The sequence below is a fragment of the Fringilla coelebs genome (genome assembly GCF_963513975.1).
Source record: "Fringilla coelebs genome assembly, chromosome: 13".
NCBI lineage: Eukaryota > Metazoa > Chordata > Aves > Passeriformes > Fringillidae > Fringilla > Fringilla coelebs.
The window spans coordinates 21,788,328-21,812,162 of NC_140039.1; the positions used below are offsets into that span (position 1 = coordinate 21,788,328).

Sequence of the window (23,835 nt, forward strand, 5' to 3'; positions counted from 1 at the left end):
AGAGCCAGGGTGTGGGACCTGGCTGCTCTTGCATGGGAATTTATCTTTATCCTAGCATTTTTTCCTAGTCCTCATCTCTTGCACTCAGCCTGCAGGAAGCCTAACTCAGTTAAATCTAAAGCCATGGAGATGAGCAGTGCCATGTACTCATCTTCATGGAAAAGGCATACCTGTGCTTCAACACAGAGCTGATGAATGTTGGGTGTTAAATCAGGCTTGGGAACATACTAAGGGCACAGTAAATTACAACTTTGCTGTGTCTTTCTTCAATGTGCCCATGAGTAAATTCTCAAGTCTTATATCAGATTCCTCCCTGGCTCACCAGCTGATGTGCTGATTTCCAGAAAAATACACAATCAATATTGTAATCTGCACCAAAGGAAACAAGGCTTTGGAGACAAAACGTGGGAATATCAGCAATGCACAGAACTGTTTGGTCCCAGACCCATACACCCAATTCCTGTGTTACTGAGTCCACTGACCAGGGTAACCTAAGCCAGTCCAGACCTGTGTGCCCAGATGCAGGTGACAGTCACACTCCTGGGCAATGCTGTGTCATCCATCACACCCCGCCTGCACCATCCTCTGGCCATGCCATTTCTATTTGTCAGCTGAAAAACAACCCTGACAACAAAAAGACCCAGCCAAAAACCTAGTACTCAGATTGATCACAATTAAAAAAAAAAAACCAACAAAAAACCAGAAAAAACCCTGCAGCCCATAGTCAGTCCCAGAATTGCTGGCCCAGCACATTACCTGGCTGCCAGACTTGTGCCATGGCTGGGGAAGGTTTTGGGAACTGAATCATCAGAACATTATTGGGAGGGGAGAAGGAGCCAGAGAAGCTGACTTGTGTATGCAGACAAATGGAGAAGGGAGGATCCACTTGGATGCTGCAGTCTTGAGTTCTATAAAGCATTCACAGCAGAAAGAGAATTTACACAAGTTCATGCCCATATCAAGATAATTTCTTCTTTTCTCTTCCCCAGCGTGAAGAGAAAAGAAGTGTGGGACTACACTAAACTTACTCAGTGAACCTTTCATGTCCCTAAAAGGTTTATGGGACTCAAACCATTTCCTCTGGATCCCCACCTCACTGAAATCCATCAGCCTCTGCTCCCATGGCCTCCAGCCCACACTAGCACCAGAGCCCGAGTCAGGCTCATCCAGCTTTGGGAGCTAAATCCTCAAAAAAGAGCCTGAGCCTCCTGGCATTGAGCCAGGACACATTTCCATCCCCAGGATCGCTGGCACTCCACATGAAACCTGCAGAGCCTCTGCAGACACATCCCAGAGCTGCCACCTCCTGCCCCAGGGTGAGCCCTGGGACACAGCAGCAGGCTCTGATCAAATCAACGAGCTTAAACCCATTTAGGGGAGAGCAGGCAATGGATCCTGCTGATCCGATAATCCAGGCTGATCCTGTCATCCAGACAGTCCCACCCAGGCTGGCAGAGCCTCCCAGGGTGGGTGCAGGATGGTGTCATTGGAACTCCCCCACTCCCACCTGCCCATCGCACCCTGAGCCCAGCAAAGGGGGACAGAGGCTCTCCCCAGGCACCTCCCTGAGCAGCCAGGCCTGCACAGGGCTCCCAAGGACGCTGTTCGTGCTAAAATGTTCCCTGCTTCATCCCATTATGGCCTCAAAGCCCATAAAACCAATGGAGCCTGCCCAGACCCTGGGAGTAACAAGTGGGGATAATAAAGTTGAAATATGTATCCATGTGGTATTTAACAAAGAGGCTTCAGGTTCAAGCTGTTGGGAGATAATACAATCATTTTACTACTTCTGTGGGGGGATTGCTACATTTGTAACTTCAAGCTGTTTAGTGCAGTGCCCTGAACTCCCACTCACCATCAAGGAATGAAAAGCAAAGTGAGACCCAGAGCCCTGGGGCTGTACAGGTGGCACTGGGCTGCACACCTGCAGCAGTGACAGGTGCTACAGACCTGCACACCCAGTGTCACATACAGTGTCACCTTCTGGATCTGGGATATTAACTAAACCTTCCCAGAGCCAGAGGTATGGATCACCCAGGTAATGCCAGGCACAGCACTGCCTGCAGCCCCTGCACATACACTGACACTTCTGTCCACTCAAGTGAGGCACTTTTCTCTTTGAACAAAATATAAATAGCAAGATCTATCTGAGATTTTGTTAGGTAAAGATAAAAGAGAATAAACCCAGAATACAGTCTGTTTTAATATATTCATATGCAAATTATACATTTATTTGCATATGTATATAAATAAAAGTGAGTCAAGTTTGTGCTCATCACTACAACAATCTTACCCAAGTGATATGAAGGAGGCTGCAATCCTCAGGATAATTTAGTAGATATGTGTGAGTATCTAAGCAGATGTGTCTGGGAATGCCCACATAGGTGAGGCTGCTTCCACACAGCCCCCATTTCTCTCCCACCAAATACCTGCAATGAAACCCCCAGTCCAGGCTCCAGGAATGCCTCTTGAGGGCCAAATAATTAACCAGAGCAGTGAGCTTTCACTACAAAAATGAAGCCCAGCTACATTTATACAAACTTTTCAGCCTCACTAATTGCTTCCCATTTGCAGTAATGTGTTTACCTTCTTCCTGAAGCTGGTAATTCATGCTCTTCTTTATTTAGTTCCAGGTGGTTGTTTTGGAGCCAACTCACCAATTTGTCCAAATCATTTTGAATTCAGGCCCTCTGGCTCCTCCACTGCCAGGTGGGACAGAACCATGATTATTCTCTCCTCTGGGCAGCAGATCCTGCTGTTGGGTTTGCCCAGCAGGTAGCTGTGATTTATCTTCAATTCCTCTGTGTGAGGTGTTCCAATTCCAGAATATCTGCTCTTCTATCAAAACAGACCCTCCCTCAGCCAAAAGGGTTTTTATTTTTAACTCCTGCCATCAAACACAGCACCCTCGGAGAAGTGGCCTTGAGAGCCCCTGACCCTGCCTGTCCTCAGCAGCCACAGGTCCCTCCCAGGGTGCTCAGCCCCCTCCCCGTGTCCTGAGCTCTCACTGCCCAGTGCTGGCTGTGAGGGAACCTCTCCAGCCCAGGACAGAGCCAGCCCAGGGCACTGGGACAGCTCCTGTGTGCCAGCTGTGTGCCAGCTCCCGGTGTGCCAGATCCCTGTGTGCCAGCTGTGCGACAGCTCCCCTGATCCAGCTGTGTGCCAGCTGTGTGACAGCTCCCCTGATCCAGCTGTGTGACAGCTGTGCGACAGCACCCCGATCCAGCTGTGTGACAGCTCCCCGTGTGCCAGTTGTGTGACAGCTCCCCTGATCCAGCTGTGTGCCAGCTCCCCTGATCCAGCTGTGTGCCAGCTCCCAGTGTGCCAGCTGTGTGACAGCTCCCCTGATCCAGCTGTGTGCCAGCTGTGTGCCAGCTGTGTGCCAGCTCCCCTGATCCAGCTGTGTGCCAGCTCCCCGTGTGCCAGCTCCTGGTGTGCCCAGCTCACTCAGTGATCTGGAAACAGCAGCTCCTGCTATGAGCAGGCACACCCGGTGCCCCAGTCTGGGCACAAGGCATCCCTGCCTGCCAAAAGCAATCCCACAGAAGCTCCCTGGTATCTGCAGAGCCGACCAAAGCCGGGTGATGCCCCTGCCCCACACTCCAGCTCCAGCCCCAGCTGCTCCTTCCCGAGGGTACCTGCGGTGGGAGGCAGCAGGGAGGCCCGTGTCCAGCAGGGTGACTCTGCTCCTGCTTCTCCCCCACTCCCAGCATCGCTGCCTTTCTCACGGCTCCTGCCGGGCTGGGGGAACAGGACATTTCTACTTTTTGATTATTTTGTTTCCACTTTTGCCCTTCTGCCCGGGCTCATTTCCTGCTGAACGGATTCCCCGCTCAAAGCAGCCCTCCCCAAAGCCTTCCAGGGGCAGCCCAGCCCAGCCCCACCCTGGCTGCCAGGATCGGGCCCCTGGGAGCTCTGCCCTACTCCCAGTTCTCCAGGGAGCCACAGTCATCGGGGATCTGCCTTGGATCCAGTCCAGGAATGGACCCACAGCAGGGTGGATGGAGGGTCCCAGGACCCCAGAGCAGGGTGAGACAAAGGGACCCCCAGCTCTGCCCTGCCAAGCCCAGCACAAGGCTTTGGCTGTGAGGGATGTGACAAACATCACTCACCATCAGTGAAAAGGTGTCAGGAGGATGCAGAAACTTTATGATTACCCACCCAAAGAACAATGGTGGAGTTTTCCCCCCGATGGGGCCATGCTCAGCCCCAGCAGGACCCGTCCCACATCACCCTGAGCATCACCCCCATCAGCGCCAGCTCGGCTCCTCTGGCTGTGACCTGTGCCCCTAGCCTGGCTGTCCCCAACTGCTCCCAGTGCCCCTTGACTCAGTGACGAAGGAGCAGAGCTGCCCAGGGGAGCAGGGGACAGGACAGCGTGGGGAGGACACTGTGTTTCCTTCCCTGTTGTTTTTTCCCTTATGTTATGCAGTTCCTGTGAATCTTGGGTTGGTGAGACGTGCAGCGAGCATCATTTATGGCACCCAGGGGATCAGAGCCACTCCTGGCAAAGGCTGGACCTGGCAGGACCCTGGCACTGCCTGGGGCTGGGTGTGGCAGGAGAGACTGGGTCCTGCCTGGGCATCAGGGTGGGAATGAGGCAGACTATCAAATCCACGTTTTTTCCTAAGCCTCCATCCACACTGCCCAGTGTGTCTGCTCCATGCAGCCTCCCCCTGCCCCTCAGCCACCGTGTCTCACAGCCACACACCCCACTCACGTTTGTCAACTCCACAAGTGGCACCACCCTCCTCTGGCACCAACCCACAGCCCCACCAAAAGGAGGAAAAAAGCTCCAGCTCAGGCAAAGGTCACCAGTTTGCACTTTAAATGGTGATGACAACAATAAGTGATATTAAACAAACCTAATCTTCATAGGTTGTCAGCAAAGCAGTCTGATTTGTGCCTGTATTTAAGGTGTCAGCTGCTCTCCCCTCTCTGCCCCCTGGAATTGCCCCAGCTCCCCTGGCACGTGGCTCCTCAGCTCATTTCCAGTGGAAGTGTCAGTACTGCAGCCACAGCAGGCACGGTGTCCCCACACCAGTGTCCTCCCAGCACAGCAGCAGCTGCTCTGCAAACGCCTGCAGAAAGCCCTTGATGATACTAATTTACAGCATTATTACCACTCACTGGCCAACTGCAACCAATTCCAATGCCTGAGGTGAGCTGCTGTGACAAAAAGGCAGCCCTAAAGCAGACATCAATAATTGTCTTTCAAAAGGTTTGGTTTAGCAAGAGAAGAACCAAATCAACACAACCAGATTTCTGCTTTGCCTCTGCATCTCTCCACCTCATGCATTTATGATAGTTTATATCTGCCGTGATTTAGCCTGTTCCAAACACAAATATTCCTGGGAACCATGGCTTGAGGAGGATTATTCCTGAATCCCAGCTTCACTCTGAAGTCAAGACACAATAACCCTCAATCTTACCCAGACTCTGTGCCTTCTTTGCCAAGCTCCCACTGACCAAAACTTCAGGGCTCAGGAAAAGCACCTGAAGTATTTTCACATTTTGCTTACAAGCTTTATTCTTCAAAGCCTTCCCTGGTGTTCAGGTTTCTTGCATTTCCTTCATTTTCTTGCACCACAAAATCCCACCACCTCCTAAGGAAGATCAGACTTTTCAATGTAACTATTTGCTTGAAAGCTAATATACTCCATGTCCAACAACCTTCCGACTTCTTCCCAGTCTCAGGACTTCAAACTGAAATAATGACACATAATACTGAGTAAGTTTACAAAGACATATATAAAAAAGCCTGTTAGCATAGGGCAGAATCTCCCTGCATCCCTTGGTCCCTCCCTCCCCTGGCACCAGTACCTGCCCACCCCCAACCCAAACACCGTCCTGCAGCTGCTGCCAGGAGGGCAGATGAGGCTGGCACAGGATGCAAGCAGGAACGGTGGCAGCACACAGACCCAGGTGCTGCAGCAGAGAGGGAGCTCAGGCACAGGAGCCAGGTCAGGCTCCTGCAGGGCTCTGGACTCTGTGCCCAACCCCAACCCAGGGCTGTGGGCAAACCCACCAGCCTGGTCATGAAGGCAGCTGGAATGGCAGTGATGTGAAAATACAGCATTTTACTCGGTACCCAGACACTCAGAGAATGGGAAAAAGCCAGGAGGTCCTTCCCAGGCTGAGCTGGGCATTCCTGCAGCACTAGCTCCTCTTCCTCTTGCCCTGGGGCATCGCCCCGCTGTCCTCGGGCGCCCGCGGCCGCCGCAGCTTCCTCTTGGTCCCTGTCAGAGCCGCGGAGCTGCTGCTGGGGGAGAGAACACAGGGCAGCAGGGGTTTGCAAGGGCCCAAACACAGCACACACGACACAGCACCCACTGCTGCTGCGCACAAGCACCGTGAGCAGCACAGAGAGGCTGCGCACGTAAGTGTTACAGGCGATGGGGAATCAGGGCACGGTTTGGGTTGGAAGGGACCTTAAAGATCATCTCATTCCACCCTGCCATGGTCAGGGACACCTTCCACTGTCCCAGGGTGCTCCAAGCCCTGTCCAACCTGGCCTTGAACACTTCCAAGGGTGGGGAGAGAAATATTTCTCTGCCTTCTCACTTGAGGAAGGTGACAGCACCGCTAATCATCCCACAGCCCCTGAGCCCGCAGGAACAGGGCCATCACAATGCCTCTCCTTCTGTCCCCAGAGACAAGCTTGGAACACAAGGAACAGCAGCAACCCCCCAGACTCCTTGTCCATAACTGAGGACAACCCCTGGCACTGACAAAACCGTAAGGACGTTCTATCAGAAAAGGCAGTTTGGGCACAGCCACCTGGAAGCACGATGAGAGGTTGGTCAGCATTACCCCCAAAGGAGGGCTTGGGACTGCAGCCTTGCCAGGCACTCTTCTCATTTATGGACAAAGTATTTTCCACAGAAAACTCAACAACTATTTTATTTTTAGTCACAGTTAATTTTAAAGAAAAAATTCTTAAACTAGCTGTATGTAAATGAAGCAGCTGATTTCCGTCATTCAGCCTTGGAGCTTAAAATTCCACATAGTGTTGACATGAAAGATGCCACTAATCTGTCAACAGCTTTTGCTAATTAAACATTCCTTTTAAGTGCACTCTGTCTTATACCATCTGCTAGGCTGAATCCATCCTGCAGGGACTATTCATTTGTCTTAAACTGGGAATTCACAACTGAAAATAACAATGGACAACTCTGAGATGCTCAAGTCCACATCTGCTGACTGCCACCCGATATGCACTAAAGGTACAGCAGGAACAAGCTGTGTTTCAGAGCTGCACCATGATGGAAATGGCTCTCCTGCATCCCTGGGACCCCAGCCATGCCAGGGAGAGCTCTGTGAACCCCAGCAGTCAGATCCAGCTGGGCTTTGGGCTGGCACTGAACACACGTTCCTAGAGCACCGAGGGGCCTCGTGGACCCACAGCCCTCTCCAGCTCTCCCCAGCCCCTTCACATGGGTTTTCATATGGGAAACAGAAACATAACTCAGACTTGCAGACATTGAGATTTTAACAACCAAGAAGTGCTCTTCTTATCTTAAACAGAAGTAAATCAAAACAGATGCTCAATTCCAGTGTGCTCAACTTCTCAGCGTCACCTACAGCTCTGTCAACAATGGAATTTTCAAATGTAATAGAAGATCAGATTTAATTTTCCACAACAAAGCAGTTTCCTTTTTTTAAAATTAAAATATATAGTTATATATCCCTTAGAATAAAGATACTCAATTGGGCATCTGTGGATTCTTGGAGGACCCAGGGATCATTTTTCAAGGATCCACATACACTGACCAAACAGTGCTTCCCAGAACTGTGGGGATTCTTCAAGAATCAGACTTTCCTGAGGCATTTGCTTCTCCAGGATTCCACCAACTGCAAGCTACAGACCTAAACCCACCCCAAGGACTTCAGCTCTTGGATATTCTACTCACCTGTCAGAGGACGCTGAACACGTCTCAGACCCTTCCACATCTGCCAGAATGTCCGAATTGGTGCTGAAGGGGAAAATAAAATGGGTGGAAATTATTTCAGCAACACCCACAGCAATGCAGGGCTCCACCTGGCAATGGAGCAGAACCACTGGATGAGACCAACCTCTCCAGTACCAACAGCAATGAGAAATAACACCAACCTACAGCACAGTCCAGAAACTTCTGTCTCACTCCATTTTTAGTTATCCCTGGGGTCTCATTATCATTATTTAACACACAAGACAGTTCTATGTTTATGTCTGTTAGGTGGTAACTACACCACCTCTGAATTCCCAGGCACCAGAAAGTTTCTCTGGAGAGGATCTGCAAGACGTCTTGGGGGGCAAAGTGTACCTTCTTTTTTTAACATCTCTCTTAAATAAATCAGTGTGACATGAAATTTCTGTAAGACAGCGGGATTTTTTTCACCCTTTGCCATTTTGTGTCCCCTGTGAAGTGAGAGTCCTCAGCTGTTACTGTGGTGATAACTACAGAACCAACAGGAATTTGGCTGGACAAACAACACCAGGTTAGAGTAACCTCCAACACACACACATTCAGTCATACAGATAAAAAGGAAAAAGATACCAAAAATGGATGGGAAATGTTTTGAAAGTCAACCTTGTTTTTACTCTCAGAATTAGAAGCCCATCAAAAGCTCATTTTCAGTGCACGAAGTGGATGCCCAGGGAATGAGTTATCATCATATTTCCAAACCCCACTCTGATGTTCCAGTTGCATTTTAAAAAAGAACTGGGGAGGACACAGGGCTATTTGTGTGCTTTTAGTCCCCCAAAATAGAAAAAGAACAGGTTTGAGGCCTGAACATGATGTACTTCCCTGCCTTGAAAACTGCAGCATTTATCACCCGCCGCGTTTGTCACCGCAAAACAATAAAACTGAAGAAGTCTGGCTAATGTTCAAACCAGAAATGTGCGTTCAGAATTCACATGTGGAATCCATGGTCTAGGCCCACCAAACTTTTTTAAAACCAAGTACAAAATGTCCTGGAGCGAGCTCCACCTCTGGCCTACACATGGAGCCACGAAGGGGCCCTTGACGCCACAGCCATGGGTCCCCAGAGAACCCAATTAACTCCTACGCCCTAATTGCAGTGAGAGACTGAGGGGCTGCAGGAGCTGTGCAAAGCAGGGTTCTCAACTTCCAGCTGGGCTAACAGCCCTGTGCTTCAGGATCTCTTCCAGCATCCCACCGCTCCCTGCCAGCCACTCAGTGAGTGCATCCTGCATTCAGTTCTCTGCATCCCGGCCCTGCCAGACATCAATCTCAGTTACAGAGCCAGAGCAAGGCTGGCTTTGGAGCTGAGGTAATTACACACCTTTCTGGCACATGCCAGGGGACAAAAGTATTTGAAAATTAAAAAAAAAAATCCTCAAATATGCCACAGTTGACCACCAACTGAATTTGTATTTTAAATTAACTTTTTCTTTCCCTGAAGAAAACTCCTCTCTCTTCTTAGCATCAAATGATTAGCCCTTAAACTGAAGATTATGAATTAAATAAGAGAAACAGCCACCTCATTTAGAAGGGTTTTTTTCCTATAAATGTTAGCCCACAGAGGCCAAAGAGATCACAGAATTTAGAATTTTTGTTTTGTTCATTTCTCCAGTGTTTTCTGCCTTTTCAATGCTTCAGATGTATCTATCGACGTTGCATCCAGGCACAACAAAACACCCCTTCGGACTTTATTCAGACTCCAAATTCAAGACAAATTCCCACAACAGGTTTTCTGTCCTTTTCTTAAGTGAAGGTCACAAATCTTTCCCACAATTTTACATGTCATTTCCTGATGAGTCAATTTTTACAGCCAAAATGATTAAAGCTCTTCACCTAACTGCTCAAGATGCAGCCAGCATCCTGTGGCAGGGTGATCCTGCACTTATTCATGCCTCCACGTTGGGAAAAATGCATCTCCAGTGACTCAGGCAATTCTCCCACTCCATATTCCTGCAGAATTGTTTCCCCTGATCCCCTACAGACAGTCACCCAAGAGTCAAATCTTCCTTTCTTGACCATCAGTTGGGTTTGACTTCCACCACCCCCCGCTTTTTCATTTAAGATAAACACACCACCCTAAAATAGAGAGAAAAAAGCTGACGTAAGTGTGAATGACATGTCTTGCTCTAAAACTGAGAGGAGCAAACAGTCCTTTGAATTGGTTTATTTTAAGGCAGATTAGATTCCTCCTCGGCCTCGCGTGAGCAGCCAGCGTCCTCCCATCCATCCATCCATCCATCCATCCATCCATCCATCCATCCATCCATCCATCCATCCATCCATCCCTCCATCCCTCCATCCCTCCATCCCTCCATCCCTCCATCCCTCCACCCACCCATGTGCTCTGGCCCAGACTCCAGGCATGTTCTCCCTCAGTTCTGGCACTAGCCCATCTCACTTTACCAATTTCATTTGGAGGTGAATGCCCAGGAGTGAGGGCAAGCAGCTTCCTCCCTCTTGCAATCCTGGCTGCACTTTGTCCCCCTGCCAGGAACGGGATGAGCTCGCTGCTGGAGCAGCCAGCACCATGCCATGTCCAAGATGAGCTGTGCAACACAGCATCTTCCATGGCTTCCCAGAACCTCCTCTTCAGACCACATGCCCATGGCTTCGTGCTGCTGTCTCTGGAGAGGTCTGCCAGCCTTGGCTTTGCCCAGGCCCCCACAGAGGGCTCTTGTCTGTACCAAACCCTGCACAGGTTCCACCATCTTGCTGTTTTCCTTGAGTCTTTCCAGGCTTCCTTAGTTTTCCACGGCCCCCTCTGCAGCCCGAGAAGATACCTTGAGGCCTTGGGAAAAGGGAAAGATCTGCTGCACCCTCCTGAACTGCTTCCCTCAGGAGTCTGGCAGCAGTGGGATGCGGTGGCTGAAGCAGCAGGAGCACTCCCTGCCACAGCTCCTGCTCTCAGGGCTCAGAGATGTCCCCAGCCCAGGGCTCCTGACCAGGGACTGATGTCCTCCTGGACACAGCCTGTATGGAAGAGCTTCCACCACACACCCCCGAGGCCACCAGGGCCTGCTTGCCTGCTGCTGGCTCCAGCTGACAACCTCCCCAGGACTTGCCACCAGGTCTCACAGCTCCTGCCATGTGTTACAGCTCAAAGTTTTGGGAAGAAAAGTATGAATCAACAGCATAGCAGAAAAGTATCATCATCCTTTCACAATGAACCCATATTTGAGGCCAAAACTCACAGATCAAACACTGTGATACAAATCATCTCTGAGCCAAAGCCGTGTAAGATTTATTAAGTAAAAAAGTCCTGAAGATCTATAAAAGGCAATTATTGCACTGATCAACACATTTTCATACACTTCTCTCATCTGACAGCAATGGCCAGGGCGCAGGACAGCGCTGCCTCCAGACTGGCTGAGGCAGCTGCCCAGGAAGAGCTCACACAGCATTTCCAAGCACTCCATCCTGCCAGCTTTGCCAACCCATGTCACCCATTTCAGAGGGTTGCTGCCTTCCAGTGCACTCCCATTTCTACCTCTTCTGCTGATGAACTAAAGCCCATATTATGTAAAGCACATAAATCCAAGGATAAGTGACCTGCTAAACCCAGAGCTTGGATCCTGATCAATGGCTCCTAAACTCACTGCCAAAAAGGCCCATTTATTGCAAATGGGGCCCCTTCCTTGGGCATGAACCCCTCCTGGCAGACACTGCAGTCACTCTGGGTATTCCAACAGCACGGGGATTTATACAGGCTGTGCACACTTTCCCACCAGCATTTCAAAATTCTGACTGTGTTTCAGCACCTCAGACACGGCCGGTGCTGGGTCTTGTCTGCTGGTCAGGTCTCGCTCTAGTCATCAAGAACTGACACTTGTGTTGAACACAGTTTTAAGAAAAAATAATTTGCTTAAAGAACTGCATATTATCCCCATCACATAAAATTCTTATAATGGAATATTTCCTTTACATAGCTCATTAACTGGCTTATCATTGTTCCTGCTAATTTATTTTCTAATTTTCCTATTGTTTAAGCAGTTGCGTAAAATCTGGCTTCAGTCCCAGAAAGTCAAAGAATGCCACAGGACTATTCCTATGGAGCACTGCAGTCCTGTGGAAGCCCTGTGCCACTGTGACTTCAGAGCTTTGAAAAATTACCCTTTCAAAGCCATGGCTGCGTTTTGGTGCTTATCTGTAACACACAGTTTGCTCTCTTGGTGGGATCATCAATCTCTCTAGAGCCCAAGCATGTTTGGGGCACTGCTACAACCTCCACGCCTGGCCTGGATCTTTTCTCCAGCAGGAGAAAATTCTCATTTCTTCAGTTTTAGCACAGACCTTTGAATAATATCAGTTCATCAGTGATTAGTGTACAATGGATGAATTTCTAATCTTAACCAACTACTCCCTTAGCAAGTATTGACACGAAACTGAGAAGGGACAAACCTTATGAAGGAGAAAACAGAAGAATCACTGATTTATTTGCAGCATCTTTTTGCACAACAAACATTTCAACTCTGACTTGTGGATTGTTCTGTTACATTCTATATGCTACTCAACATCCTCCTTTTGTTTAAATTCATCAATACAACAGCCCTCCATTTAGAAGTGCCCTCCTCACAGGAACAAAGCATGCAGATTTGGAATTCCAAATATATTTCCAGTTTTGACATTTCAATGTGAAAAACATTTACTCTTGGCAAAGGATACCCTCTTGTTATCAGAAAAACACAAGCCACAGAAACCCATTACTTGATACAATACCACAATACTACTAAAGCCATCGACATCTAAATCATCCTTCTTTGGTTTCTGTTGGATTTATTTCACTACAATTAACAAAATCCCAGCCCCACGGTAAGACAGTGATAAAATGTCTTTCTTTCATGCAGCTGGAATGACTACAGTGGTTGCTCCTGCCCCTGGCAGTGCTGCCACAACCCAGGGCCCTTTGGACACAGAGCCCTGAGGGAGCAGCAGGCTGGGAGGAAGAGCTGCAGCCCTGGATGGAACTGCACAGTCCAAAGCTGCTCCATGGGCACAGCAGGACCCCACAGGCCTGCCCAGGACCTGGGCACTGCCAGCAGCCCTCCTGCCCTTCACAGCAGCCACCAGGAGCACAGACAGTCCAGACAAAGAGCACATTTGACTCTTCCAGTATGTGCTCCTCTACCTCAGCATTTGGAAAGGGGGAGACTCCCTGCAGCCTCTCGTTAAAACCCAGGAAAACCCAGGAAAACACTCGAAAGTGCTCCTTAGCGAGGCCCATGAGGAACAGTGTGGTCAGACAGGAAGGACCTTCCATCCCCAGCAGGCAGCCCCTGTCACCTCAGCTGAGCCCTCCCTGCATCCCTGCTGCTGCTCTCATCTCCTTGTGCTGGAGCTGGATGCCAAGGAGGAGAAGCTGCAGGGTGTGATGCCCCAAGGCTCCCTGGGCCTCTCCAGCTGCCCTGCCTGGGGCAGAGTCAGAGCAGAGGGTCACCCAACCTCTACAGGCAGCGTGTCCCACTGGGAGCTGGGTGCTCCAGCAGCACACCTGGGAATGAGACACTCCAAGAGGGGCTATGGCAAGGTGAGCTCTGGGAGAGCCCAGAGCACTGGGACTGACCCAGACACGGGCAGGAGAACAGCACCCTGGTCACAGGGAAGGAAAAACTGCCATCCTCACTTACATCCTGAGAAACTGAGAGAAATCTGCTCAGTGCTCACCTTCTTACACACTGAACAGCAAATAATCTGATTTGCTGCCTTTATCAATTTTACGGGACCAGTTCAGGCAGAAAGACACAGATAGCATAGAGGGGAAAGGCCACAGGAGGGGAAGGGCTTGACTGGCCTCTAAGGCAGGTCTGTAGTCAAAGAGAAATGCAGGGATATTCTAAAAGGGCAACAACGACCCCTCCTGCCTCCCCCAGTGCTCGCCTGGCAGCAGATTGCTGTTTACTGACAAATATTTACGTATGCTCCCACTCCTGCAAGTCAATGGAAACAGGCAGCAAAGTCTGATCCTGTAAAACAAAGACATTTACTGCTTGATGCTCTCTCATCCCCCAAGCTGATCTCCCTGTTCCAAAGTCTCTCTAGGCTTTCACTCCCAGTTCCACATTTCCCTCTGTGGAAGGGAACCCTCATGATGATTTCTAAAAGCTCTTTGTAACCAAATGACTTTAGGAAAATTGGTTTCTGGTAAAATATTTCAATTAGATTGCTCTGTTAATAACCAACAATGATGCCAATCACTACCTTACTCTTAATATTTGCAGAACAAGGAGAAAGAGGCAGATGCTAGGGGTCCAAGGGGTGGGAAATCAAGAAATGTCACTCCTAGCTCAGCTGGTGACCTTCAGCTACTTCCTCTGATTATCTCCCACTTCTAAAAACACAGGAAACCCTTTTATTCCTGGCAATGCAGACCTGCATTCTCCTCTTAATTCTGTTATCAACAAGACAGAAAGATTAGCTCTCTTGCTTTCAGACACATAGCAAAACCCAATTATTCTGTATTTGTTTCCAATGACTTTTTCACCTGTCCTCCAGAAACTGGGACCACAGGTCCTTACAGCTATACTATTTAAAAGACTGAGGCTGTATCAATTTTGGGACCTTTCTAATAAAACTTCCAGCAGATGGGAAGCCCAGGAACACGTGCAGAAGGAATTGTGAGCACAGCCAGCACCCCTCCTGTGGTCTGGATGCCTGCACTGCTCCCTGGCAGTGGCACAGCTCTTCCAGCAGCTCTCCCCCAGCACACACCAGCAGCAGGGCCTGCCTCACTGACCTGCATGTTGAGCCAGATGACAGTGAGAACTCAGGAGAGGCTGATCTCTGCCACTCCTTCAAGCCGTGAGATTCACTTCTTTGGCCATCAGGAATTTCTGATTGGAGTGCTTGAGATTTTCCAGCTGTGGGATTCTCTTCCCCAGGTTCTACCAAGTGGAAAGACAGAGATTAGAATGAATGATACAATATACTATTGTTTAGGATTCTGCAGCCTAGAGATAAGATTTTTCAAGAAAAATTAAGTTATAAACATTTAAATACCAACATCTCATTCCCACATACTTATTTTCCAAAACTTTGACAGTTTCAAAGGTTGAATTTCTTTTTGTGTGTATTTAAAAAAAGAAACCAACCAGCAACTCCCTGAGAACCAGGAATGTTTCACTGTTGAGTTTCAAACACAAGGAGAGAAATAAAGGGTGAGGATGTGTTACACATTTCATAAGATGGAACTTCATTTAAGAAATTAGCAAGCACTTAATGAGTGCTGCTGGCTGCTTGTGCTTCAGCCCCTACATCAGACAGCTTGAGCTTTAATTTTACAGACCAAGTTAACAGGCTTATTTTCAGTTGTGATTTACTTCCTTATGCAGCTCAGACAAGGTCAGTGCACTGACATTTCCATTTCAACAGGAAAAATAATTTCTAGGCAACGCAACAGACAAAAATTGAAAACCCTTCTGCTGGTTTTTGTGTCAAGTGCTTTGTTCAATGAAAAGATGAACAGTTCTCTGAAAAGACACCTTCTGCCCTTCCAAAGAGAAAACAGATACAGGTTAAAAATTCTGGTATGAAAAGACAGACTGCCCTCACGCCATACCCACAAATATTTGCAAGTGAGTTACTTAACTAAAAAACCACTCAGGACACGAAGCCTCTGCAGACCCATCTCAGTGATAACTGATCCTGGCAGTCACAGACATCCCTGGCTCCCCCCCAGGGCCCAAGCCAAGCTCCTGCTCAAACCACTCCGACTTTTCTGCCCCTCCAGCAATGGCTGGGACAGAAATGGCCAAGCAGAACTTTAATTAGAGTGTGGAGGGGCTTCACAATCTTTGGATTCAGCTCAGCTTGCCCTTTCTCTCCTGCTAATAGGCATAATTAAATATCAGGGGCATATTTTTGTCTGCTGAAAACAACCAGCAGATCCCAGTGAGTCGGTTGTCCAGCTAATGAAACACAACTCTCTGAAATTAGCAGGGTAAAAATAGCAAAGGCCTGTGCAATAATGCAGCCCAGCACAGTTAATATTTATTGAATCAAATTATTTAGCACCAATATATATCAAATCCTTATGGTGCCTTCCCCTTAGACAAAGCACAGCCCCATGTTTAAAAGCTATGAAGACTGGGAAACATGTTTTAAACTTAAAGAGGAAAAGCAAGATGACGTAAATCAGGAACAGATGATTAAAATGTCACCACAAACAGAGTGAGGTTAAATTACATCAACCAATAGTACAGGAGAGGCAATGGGAGAGATGGAGGAGGAAATTAAAATAAACCAACAAAGCAACAAAACCCCAACCAAACCAAAGATCTCTTTTAATTCTGTACAATTCCACCACTTCCATGAGAACACAAAGCAAGTGGGTAAGGAATGCAGACAAAGCCTTGGCTCCACCAGCTTACCATCAGGCCATTACTGCCTTCTTCCTTTCCCAGGCTGCAATTCCCAGTTTAATACAAAGGCAATTGCTGTTACAAGGAACCAAGAGGAAACAGGCTTTAGGCATCTGTTCCCTCCCCTGTAAATCACCTTTTTGCTTTCTCAGTTGTTTAGAAACAGTCATCTGAGTGCAGATGTGTCGCATAAAACAAATTCCAAGGATTATTGGAAGCTCAGAGAACCAAGTGTAATGGAAATTGTGCAGGTTTGCCAGAACCAAATGAGGTGCTGCCACATTCTAGACATGATGCAGAATGATACATCTGATTCAAGTTATTGTCTACCTGATCACTCTTTTGGAAAAACTCCATAGTTTTACACCAGCTCTTCTCAGAGCCTGCAGGGCAGCACATATAGAACAGCTCACACAGAAGAAACCCCAAAATCCACAGCAGCCCATCCCTCCCTTCCAGAGCTGGAAATCAAGGCTGTGACCCCACTATCCAATAACACATTCTTCTGCTATAGAAGAGGAACAGCTTAAAATATTTAATTTATTTATAAGGAATCCTTGAGATTCCTTTAACTTTTACCCTTCACACAGAACGGATCATGCACTGCTCCAAGGTCTGCAGGAAATAATACAGATAAAATTCATACTATTATACTGTTCTCTTCATTTCTTTTTATTCTGCAGAGCTCTGCTGGAAGAGCCAGCACTGGAGAGGGGCCCAGATGAAGTCAGCTCAAGAGCAGAGGGATTTGTGAGAGCTGGGGCAAACGACACTGCCATGTTTTCCTGAGTGAACCGACAGCGGCACGTCCCACTTTGGCCAGGGGGCTCTCCAGAACTCAGTCTCTCAGATTAGAAATCCACAAGTTCTGTTAGGCTGAGGAATGCTCTCCTAAACCCCACACTCAAGGACAGATGCTCCCTGCCCAAGCGGCCAGGAAGCCCAAGGCAGAGGAGAGCGAAGGCTCCGGCAGGCAGCGCTCCCGGGGCACACCCCGGGGATGTCTGGGGCTGGGGGAGCACGGAGAGCCAGCAGGCTGCAGCAGGCTCCTTCCTCCCCGCCAGGGAGGGGCTGCAGCCATGCCTTCCCACCTCCCTCTGTGCTCCAGGCTACAAACACAAAACACAGCAAGTCAGAGAGGGGCAACATCCTGCATGAACGGCCGAAAACAAGCCCAAGGATTTTACTGCTTCGGTCCCAGGACAAAAAATTCCTGAATCCAATCTCCACAAATGCTTCTGCAGCTCCCAATTACCAACCCCCTCTCACAGCAATGATCCTGGAAGGTTGAAAGGCAGCAAGCAGCACCACCCTCACCTTCACTCCAGAGTGGTTCATGTGGCCACCCTCAGCACCTGCAGCAAACCTGAACCAGAACCTGACACCCCCTTCCAGCCCACTGGAACGTGCCCCAGATTAGGCACATCCAACCAACACACAGAAACCAAACTAATATATTCGTTATGGGTCATGCCAATGTTCCACACTAAAATCAATAGTAGTAAATCACTTCAGGGTCTGTTTGATCTGTATGCTGGTTGGGCTTTTTCCCCTAAAGAGTATAGAAGAACAACAACAGATGAAAGACCACTTCTTTGGGAATCCAGCACTTCTTAGTGTGGTCCAAGAGGGGACAATATGAAATGTGACTGACCTGTGGCTGCTGGCAGCTCCTTGACACCAACTTCCTCTTTGTTTTGAGCACTTTCTGCTTTCCCCTCACCCCTTTTCTTCCACCGTTTATTTACTTGATCCACCAAGAACTTGAATTCACTTCTGTGTTTGTTTCCTGAAAGGTACAGAGCATCAGTGACCACCCCCACAGGACTAAGGTATGGCACAAACACTGCAAGGATGTGAACAGAAATGGACACCAAAAACTGAATTAAAAGTGGTTTTGTTACAGCAGAGGAAAACCAACCCAGCACTGTGATATGTTCCACATTCTATTAAGGATCCAAATCTGTGTCTGTGCTGTCACAGAGCTGCCCAGAGCACAGCACAGATGAACACTTCAGGCTCTGTGTCATGCCCATTACACTGCTGGGATTCAGATCCTTTAAGTAAGTTAATAATCCAAATACTCTCTGCACTTTCAATCACGTTTTAAGCACTCCTCTGGTGCTCAGCCAAAACAATGGAATTGTTTAAGCTCGATGCTGCAGATGGTTCCCTCAGAGGCTGGGAAAATGCCCGGTGTCCTCAGCAGGATGCTGTGGGTCACCTCAGCCTGGCCAGGCAGGAGGGAACCCACTGCCAGGAGGGGACAGCCAGCTGTGGCTCAGGCTCTGCCCCCAGGGAACAGGGACAGGAGGAGAGGGAACGGCCTCAGGATGGGCTGGGGAGGGCCAGGCTGGACATCAGCAGGAATTTCTCTTCAGAAAGGACTGTCAAGCACTGTGTCACGTCCCTGAGGAGCCCGTTCCAACGGCTGAGCACCCTTCCAGGGAAGAAATTATTTGATCTATTGCATTATAAAACACCAAGTTCTGCCCCACAGAAGGAAACAGATTTGACACAGGCTCCCTTTCCCTGAGTAGCTGAAAACACCACATAAGGCCAAAAATTCTGTTAATAAAAAGCAAGTTCTGTCCCAGATGTCGTGTCTGAGTTGCTGCACTCTCATTACAGAATTCCTCTGGCACTTCAGTTTCTCCAGCATTACTATCTTTTGTTGTGCTGGCTCATGGCAGAACTACAAAGCTTTTTGAAAAGCAATGTCCTGGCACACAAACACTGCTCAGCTACACTGTAAATCACTGTGGTGCTGAAACGACACCCCAAGCACATCCCACAAACTGCAGCAACATAAACCAGCCCCAGACAGAACGACAAATATTTAAAACACAAGACAAAGCAGCAGACCTCCAAAGAACATGGCAAATGAAAAGATTTATAAGCAAAAAAGGCAACCAAATATTTTTTTTCACAGATGTATTTCCTTTCCTGTAGATTTTTTTAACTCTTTAAACAGAGACCACAAAAAAAGCAGAGTGGGCTGAGGGTGTCCCCGAGTCCTGTGGGGCAGAAGGAAATGACATTGTCTCTAACTGCCAGGCAGAGCTCCCATCCTCAGGTTCATCAAGCCAAAGTATTAATTGCTATTTCATAAACAGCAAAAAAATGCCAACAGTGCAATGTGCAAATTGCCAAGAGTCTGGGAAAGTGCAAAGGAGCAGAAAAAAAGCATTTTCTCTTAAACAGTTTGTCCTGCCTTTCCCCAAGGCTGTTCACAGCCCCGGTGTGTTTTTTCATATGGAAAAGCAGAACAAAAATATATTTGAGAGTTTTTATTCAGAATTTACACTAGAGTTCGTTCATTCAGCTGGGAATTGGGGTCTGGGGTGCAAGTGCTGAAAAATAAAAGGGAAAACAAAAGCTTCATTGTGTAATAAAGCTTTTTAAAGCTTTAAAGTCCATCTGTTTTACACTGAAATAATGGCATTTGATAAGAACTCTTTAATCTCAAACTGTTCTTGAATTTTAACATACAGTTCTTTTTTCATGCTTATGATTTCTTCCTTATTAAAAGAAATAATTACCTGACACCACTTACCATTTGCCTCTTTGGTCAGTATTTTTTATTAATTTTAAAATCATATCTTCCCATTAAAATACTTTTCTGCCTTCCCCTTTTCCCCTTTTATTAAACTTTTCAATTTTCAGTTAATCTACTTGAGACTATCAAGATCTCCAAGTGATTAGTCTTGTAGCCATGCCCTTTCAGCAATCTAAACTCAATCAAACACCTGTCTTTGAAGATTTAAGACACTATTTAATATATTTTGTTCTAAATGTGTACAACAGGCCAAGAAAATAAAACCAGGAGCACGAAGGCCAGTGCCCTGCTGGGCTCAGGAAGGCCCTCCACAGCAGTTCTGCTGCAGAGGGCTCCCAGTGACCCACAACTGCACATCCCACACCCTGCTCTGCTGTCTCCATGGCCAGCAAACATGGCAGCACACTAAGAAAGAACAAGGTGCATAAAGAGAGAAGCCTTTGGAGTTAATCAGTGTGTGTATTTCAGCTCAAAGGAAAAGAAGGTAGATTTAAAAGCAAAATTAGGTGAAATTTGCATGTTACTTACGATATTCAGTGTGGATCTCATCTATTTCTTCCTCTGTCTGGTCCTTTGTGAAGGTCAAGCTCTACAGAAATCACACAAATGTTTTTAACATAAATAAAAAGATATTAAAGCTGCAGACATTGAAATTACAGACTTAAAACTGGAAGAAGCAACTGTTTGTTTTTCCCCCCAGCTTTCAGTACCTCATCACATTAATCCACATTCCCAGAACATGTCCACAGTGTCCTGCCCTGCTTCCACCGAGTCACCAGGACCAAGCCAGCCCATGTAACACTCAGCACATGTGGGCCATAAAATATTTCCTACCACTGTGCAACAAACAGGCTTCAAAAGTCACCAAAGTATCAGATGTCATGGGAAAAGAACAGGCGCCCTTGCTGATACGGAAGCATGGAATTTGCTAGCTAAATCCTAGAGAATTCTAGGAAGCAAAATATTCCCCACACTGCCATGAAGGGTCAAAATCTTCCAGCATGGCCAAGGAGAACTTAACTCAAGAATTTTTATTGCAGTCAAAAATTGCTCCTACTTCAAGGGTTTGGGCATAAAGCTCAGCAGGGCACTCAGGACTGCCCATGACAAATGTGTGGTGTGAGAAAATCAGGTTCCCTACAGGATGCTGAATGTGAATTCTAATATGCAAGCTGGGAATTCCCACAATAAAGCAAGAGGCAGACATTCCCAGTGCCCTGTCTGCAGTTTCTGCTGGCCACCCCTCTGTGAGAACCAAGAGCAGTCACTTACATTTTCACCAGGTCTATTACACTCCAGCTGAACCCGAACCTTCTCGTTCTTTTCCAGCTCTTTAACAACTTCTGCAACTGTTTGGAAACACAAGAAAGGGATCACTGAAACAGGAGCTGGGTAATAAAAAGCTGTAACAGCACAGACTGAAACAACCCTGCATTTAACACAAACAGCATTAGCGCTCCAAGAGGGAAAGCTCAGACTCCAATCCCAGGCAAACGTGCTGTCTTTCCACATCCTACCAAACCTCCCTCCTGCACACAACAGTGCTTGTGGCACACAGGCTGCCATTCAGAGCAACTTTCCATTTTACACTGGATGTTTCAATGGAAGACACAATAATTGCCTCTACTGTTTATCTTACTCTGTCCCCCAAACCACCTTCCAGGGCAACAAAACCACGTGCAGACTCAAGGGAAAAGCTCACAGAGGAATTACAACCAACTTCACCAATTGTCAGACACGTCCAAAGCCTACAAACAACATAACTGTAACGTTTAACTAGAGCCACAGCTATGCAGAAGCCTGCACAGTTTGCTTTGACATTTACTTCTACAAATCTCTTTCTGCATTTCATCATCTCCACAGGACTGCCAAGCAGCTGAGGGCAGTTATTAAAACAAACACTTCACCATACAGTGAAGCAGGCAGAAGAAAAGCTCATTAAAGCTGTGAAAGAATAAAACCTGTTCCAAACTGGTTTAAGCACACTCCAGGAATTTGGCACCTGTGCTTCCTCAGAAGCTCAGCTATTGGCATTCCACAGCGACCTCAGGCTCTCTGCTACCACCCAAAATGCACGTCTGCACCTTAAGTGTGGCTTTAATAATTCACCCTTTGTGCACAGGTTCTGAACACAGGAGGGGTTTGGCATTACTGGAGAGCAGCTGGAGTGCACACCACGCACCAGGCACTCTTCCTGCCCTCTGGGGGAGTGAGGCAGAGGCTGGGTGCCACTCCATCCACCCCCAGCACTGCTCGGGCTCACCCCGAGCACCCCCAGCAGCTAAAGCAGCATTCTGCACTGACCTGGCCTTACCAAGATAAATCCTTCCAGCAGAAGGGGAAATGCAGACTGATGGTTTGGGACGGCAGCAACCTCCCTGCAGCCTCTCACTCACCAGATTTGGGGTTCAGGGAATCACACTGGGCATTGTACATGTGCACAAACTCCTGGTGCCTCTTGATGAGCTGCTGGCGGGTCCCAGAGGTGGACAGACCATGCTCCTTGAGCTTCTTCCTCAGATCTCGATCCGACAGCAGGTTATAAACAACTTTGGACATCAGCTTCCTTTTGTGGTCAGAACTGCCACAGGAAAACAAAGAGACTTTATTTCGTTAATACTCCTAGGAAAATCAAACTATCTACAATTACTTAAGGGTACCTCACCCACTCAGGATAACATATACATGAAAGAAACTTGGGTTTCCCACCCCAGTGCTGGACATGGCTCACTTCAATCAGCTGGAGAAATATTAAAAGTATTAAAATATCAAGCCAAATTCGAATTAGGAGCTTTTTCAGCTTTCTGGAAATATGTCTTTGAGAAAAATAGTCATGTACCTGAAGGCAGCAGTTCCCAGATAACAGAAGGGTGATTTGGTGATACAGAGACATTAAAGATAAGTAACAGTGCTCCCAGAGGAATAACATCTAAAGCCAAAATTTACTGCTTTCCACTGCTTTCTGCCAGGATGCAACATTCCTGGCACAGCTGGGGAAAACATCTTAATTACAGGAAACTGCCACAGAAAATTCAAGTCCTAGCACAACTTTTGTCACCTAAAATTAGCAGAACATTTCCTCCTGTCAAATCAGCTCAGGCTTCCCTACACCTCCTGGTGAGATACTCTCAAACCAGGACAAACAAAGGGGCCAAAACCCATCTGCAGCCTTACTCATCTTCTGCAACTGCAGTAATTCACAGAGGAACAGCATTTAATTAGACATTTTTCTTTCTGCAGCAAAATAAAGCTCAGCTGCATTACTCTGGATTAGAGAGCAGTTAACAGCTTTCCACTGTGAAAATGATAGATTTATTTGAAAACTATTCAGCACTTTCAACTTATCGCATTGAAAATATCAAGGTTAAAAAAAAAAGTCTTACACAAAAACTGTCAATAATTCATTTACTCTCATCCAGCCCTGTAGCATGGCTGGTAAACAGAAGATGGATTACCACAATACACTCTTCAGGGAAGCCTTTTTTCAGATTCTTTTGGGAAATATAAAAAATTTCACTGAATAATTAAAGTAAATCTTTTGAAAGTCCCACAGAAGCCTGGTGCATATTCCAGCTCACCAGCAGCAGACCTAAAGTGTGCTGACAGCTTTCCAGCAGGCAGCCACAGGAAAACACCTCACAACAGGTTTAAATCCTGATGCTGGTTGGGTTTCCCCATGACTGAGAAACTCACTCGGTGTTCCCTGGAAACACATTCACGTGTTGGAATTACCCCTGTGGAGCTCTGGGGAGCTGAACAACTGCTCAGCTGTTAACCCAGACGGGCTGAGAACAAGCAGAGCTCCCACGGCTCAGGGAAGCCCAGGGATGTGCTGCTACCAGCCCCAAACAGCACTCAGCAGGCACTGCCCAGGGCCAGCACTGCCCAGAGCTGCCAGCCCCAGGGCAGTGCCTGCTCTGACACCTGCTGCAGGCCTGGGCAGCCTAGAGAT

At 47.7% G+C, this 23,835-nt stretch overlaps 1 protein-coding gene across 3 annotated transcripts in view; it reads right to left on the reverse strand.

Annotated features, from left to right (window-relative positions):
- Nucleotides 1-4,976: 4,976 nt before the first annotated feature.
- RAD18 (RAD18 E3 ubiquitin protein ligase) overlaps nt 4,977-23,835 on the reverse strand; it is a 28,336-nt gene continuing 9,477 nt past the window's right edge. The window contains exons 7-14 of one of the 3 annotated variants that reach the window (XR_014616481.1): nt 22,280-22,464; nt 21,156-21,232; nt 20,412-20,472; nt 17,979-18,113; nt 14,701-14,848; nt 7,914-7,976; nt 6,092-6,262; nt 4,977-5,706 (exon numbers count right to left, since the gene is read on the reverse strand). Coding sequence is in view for 2 of the 3 variants with exons in the window: in XM_084214274.1 (XP_084070400.1) it covers nt 6,160-6,262; nt 7,914-7,976; nt 14,701-14,848; nt 17,979-18,113; nt 20,412-20,472; nt 21,156-21,232; nt 22,280-22,464 (772 nt within the window). In the remaining variant the exon portion in view is untranslated. Of the gene's footprint in view, nt 5,707-5,830; nt 6,263-7,913; nt 7,977-14,700; nt 14,849-17,978; nt 18,114-20,411; nt 20,473-21,155; nt 21,233-22,279; nt 22,465-23,835 lie in introns of those variants that run through there. The other 2 variants (XM_084214274.1, XM_084214275.1) reach the window with 2 other exon arrangements.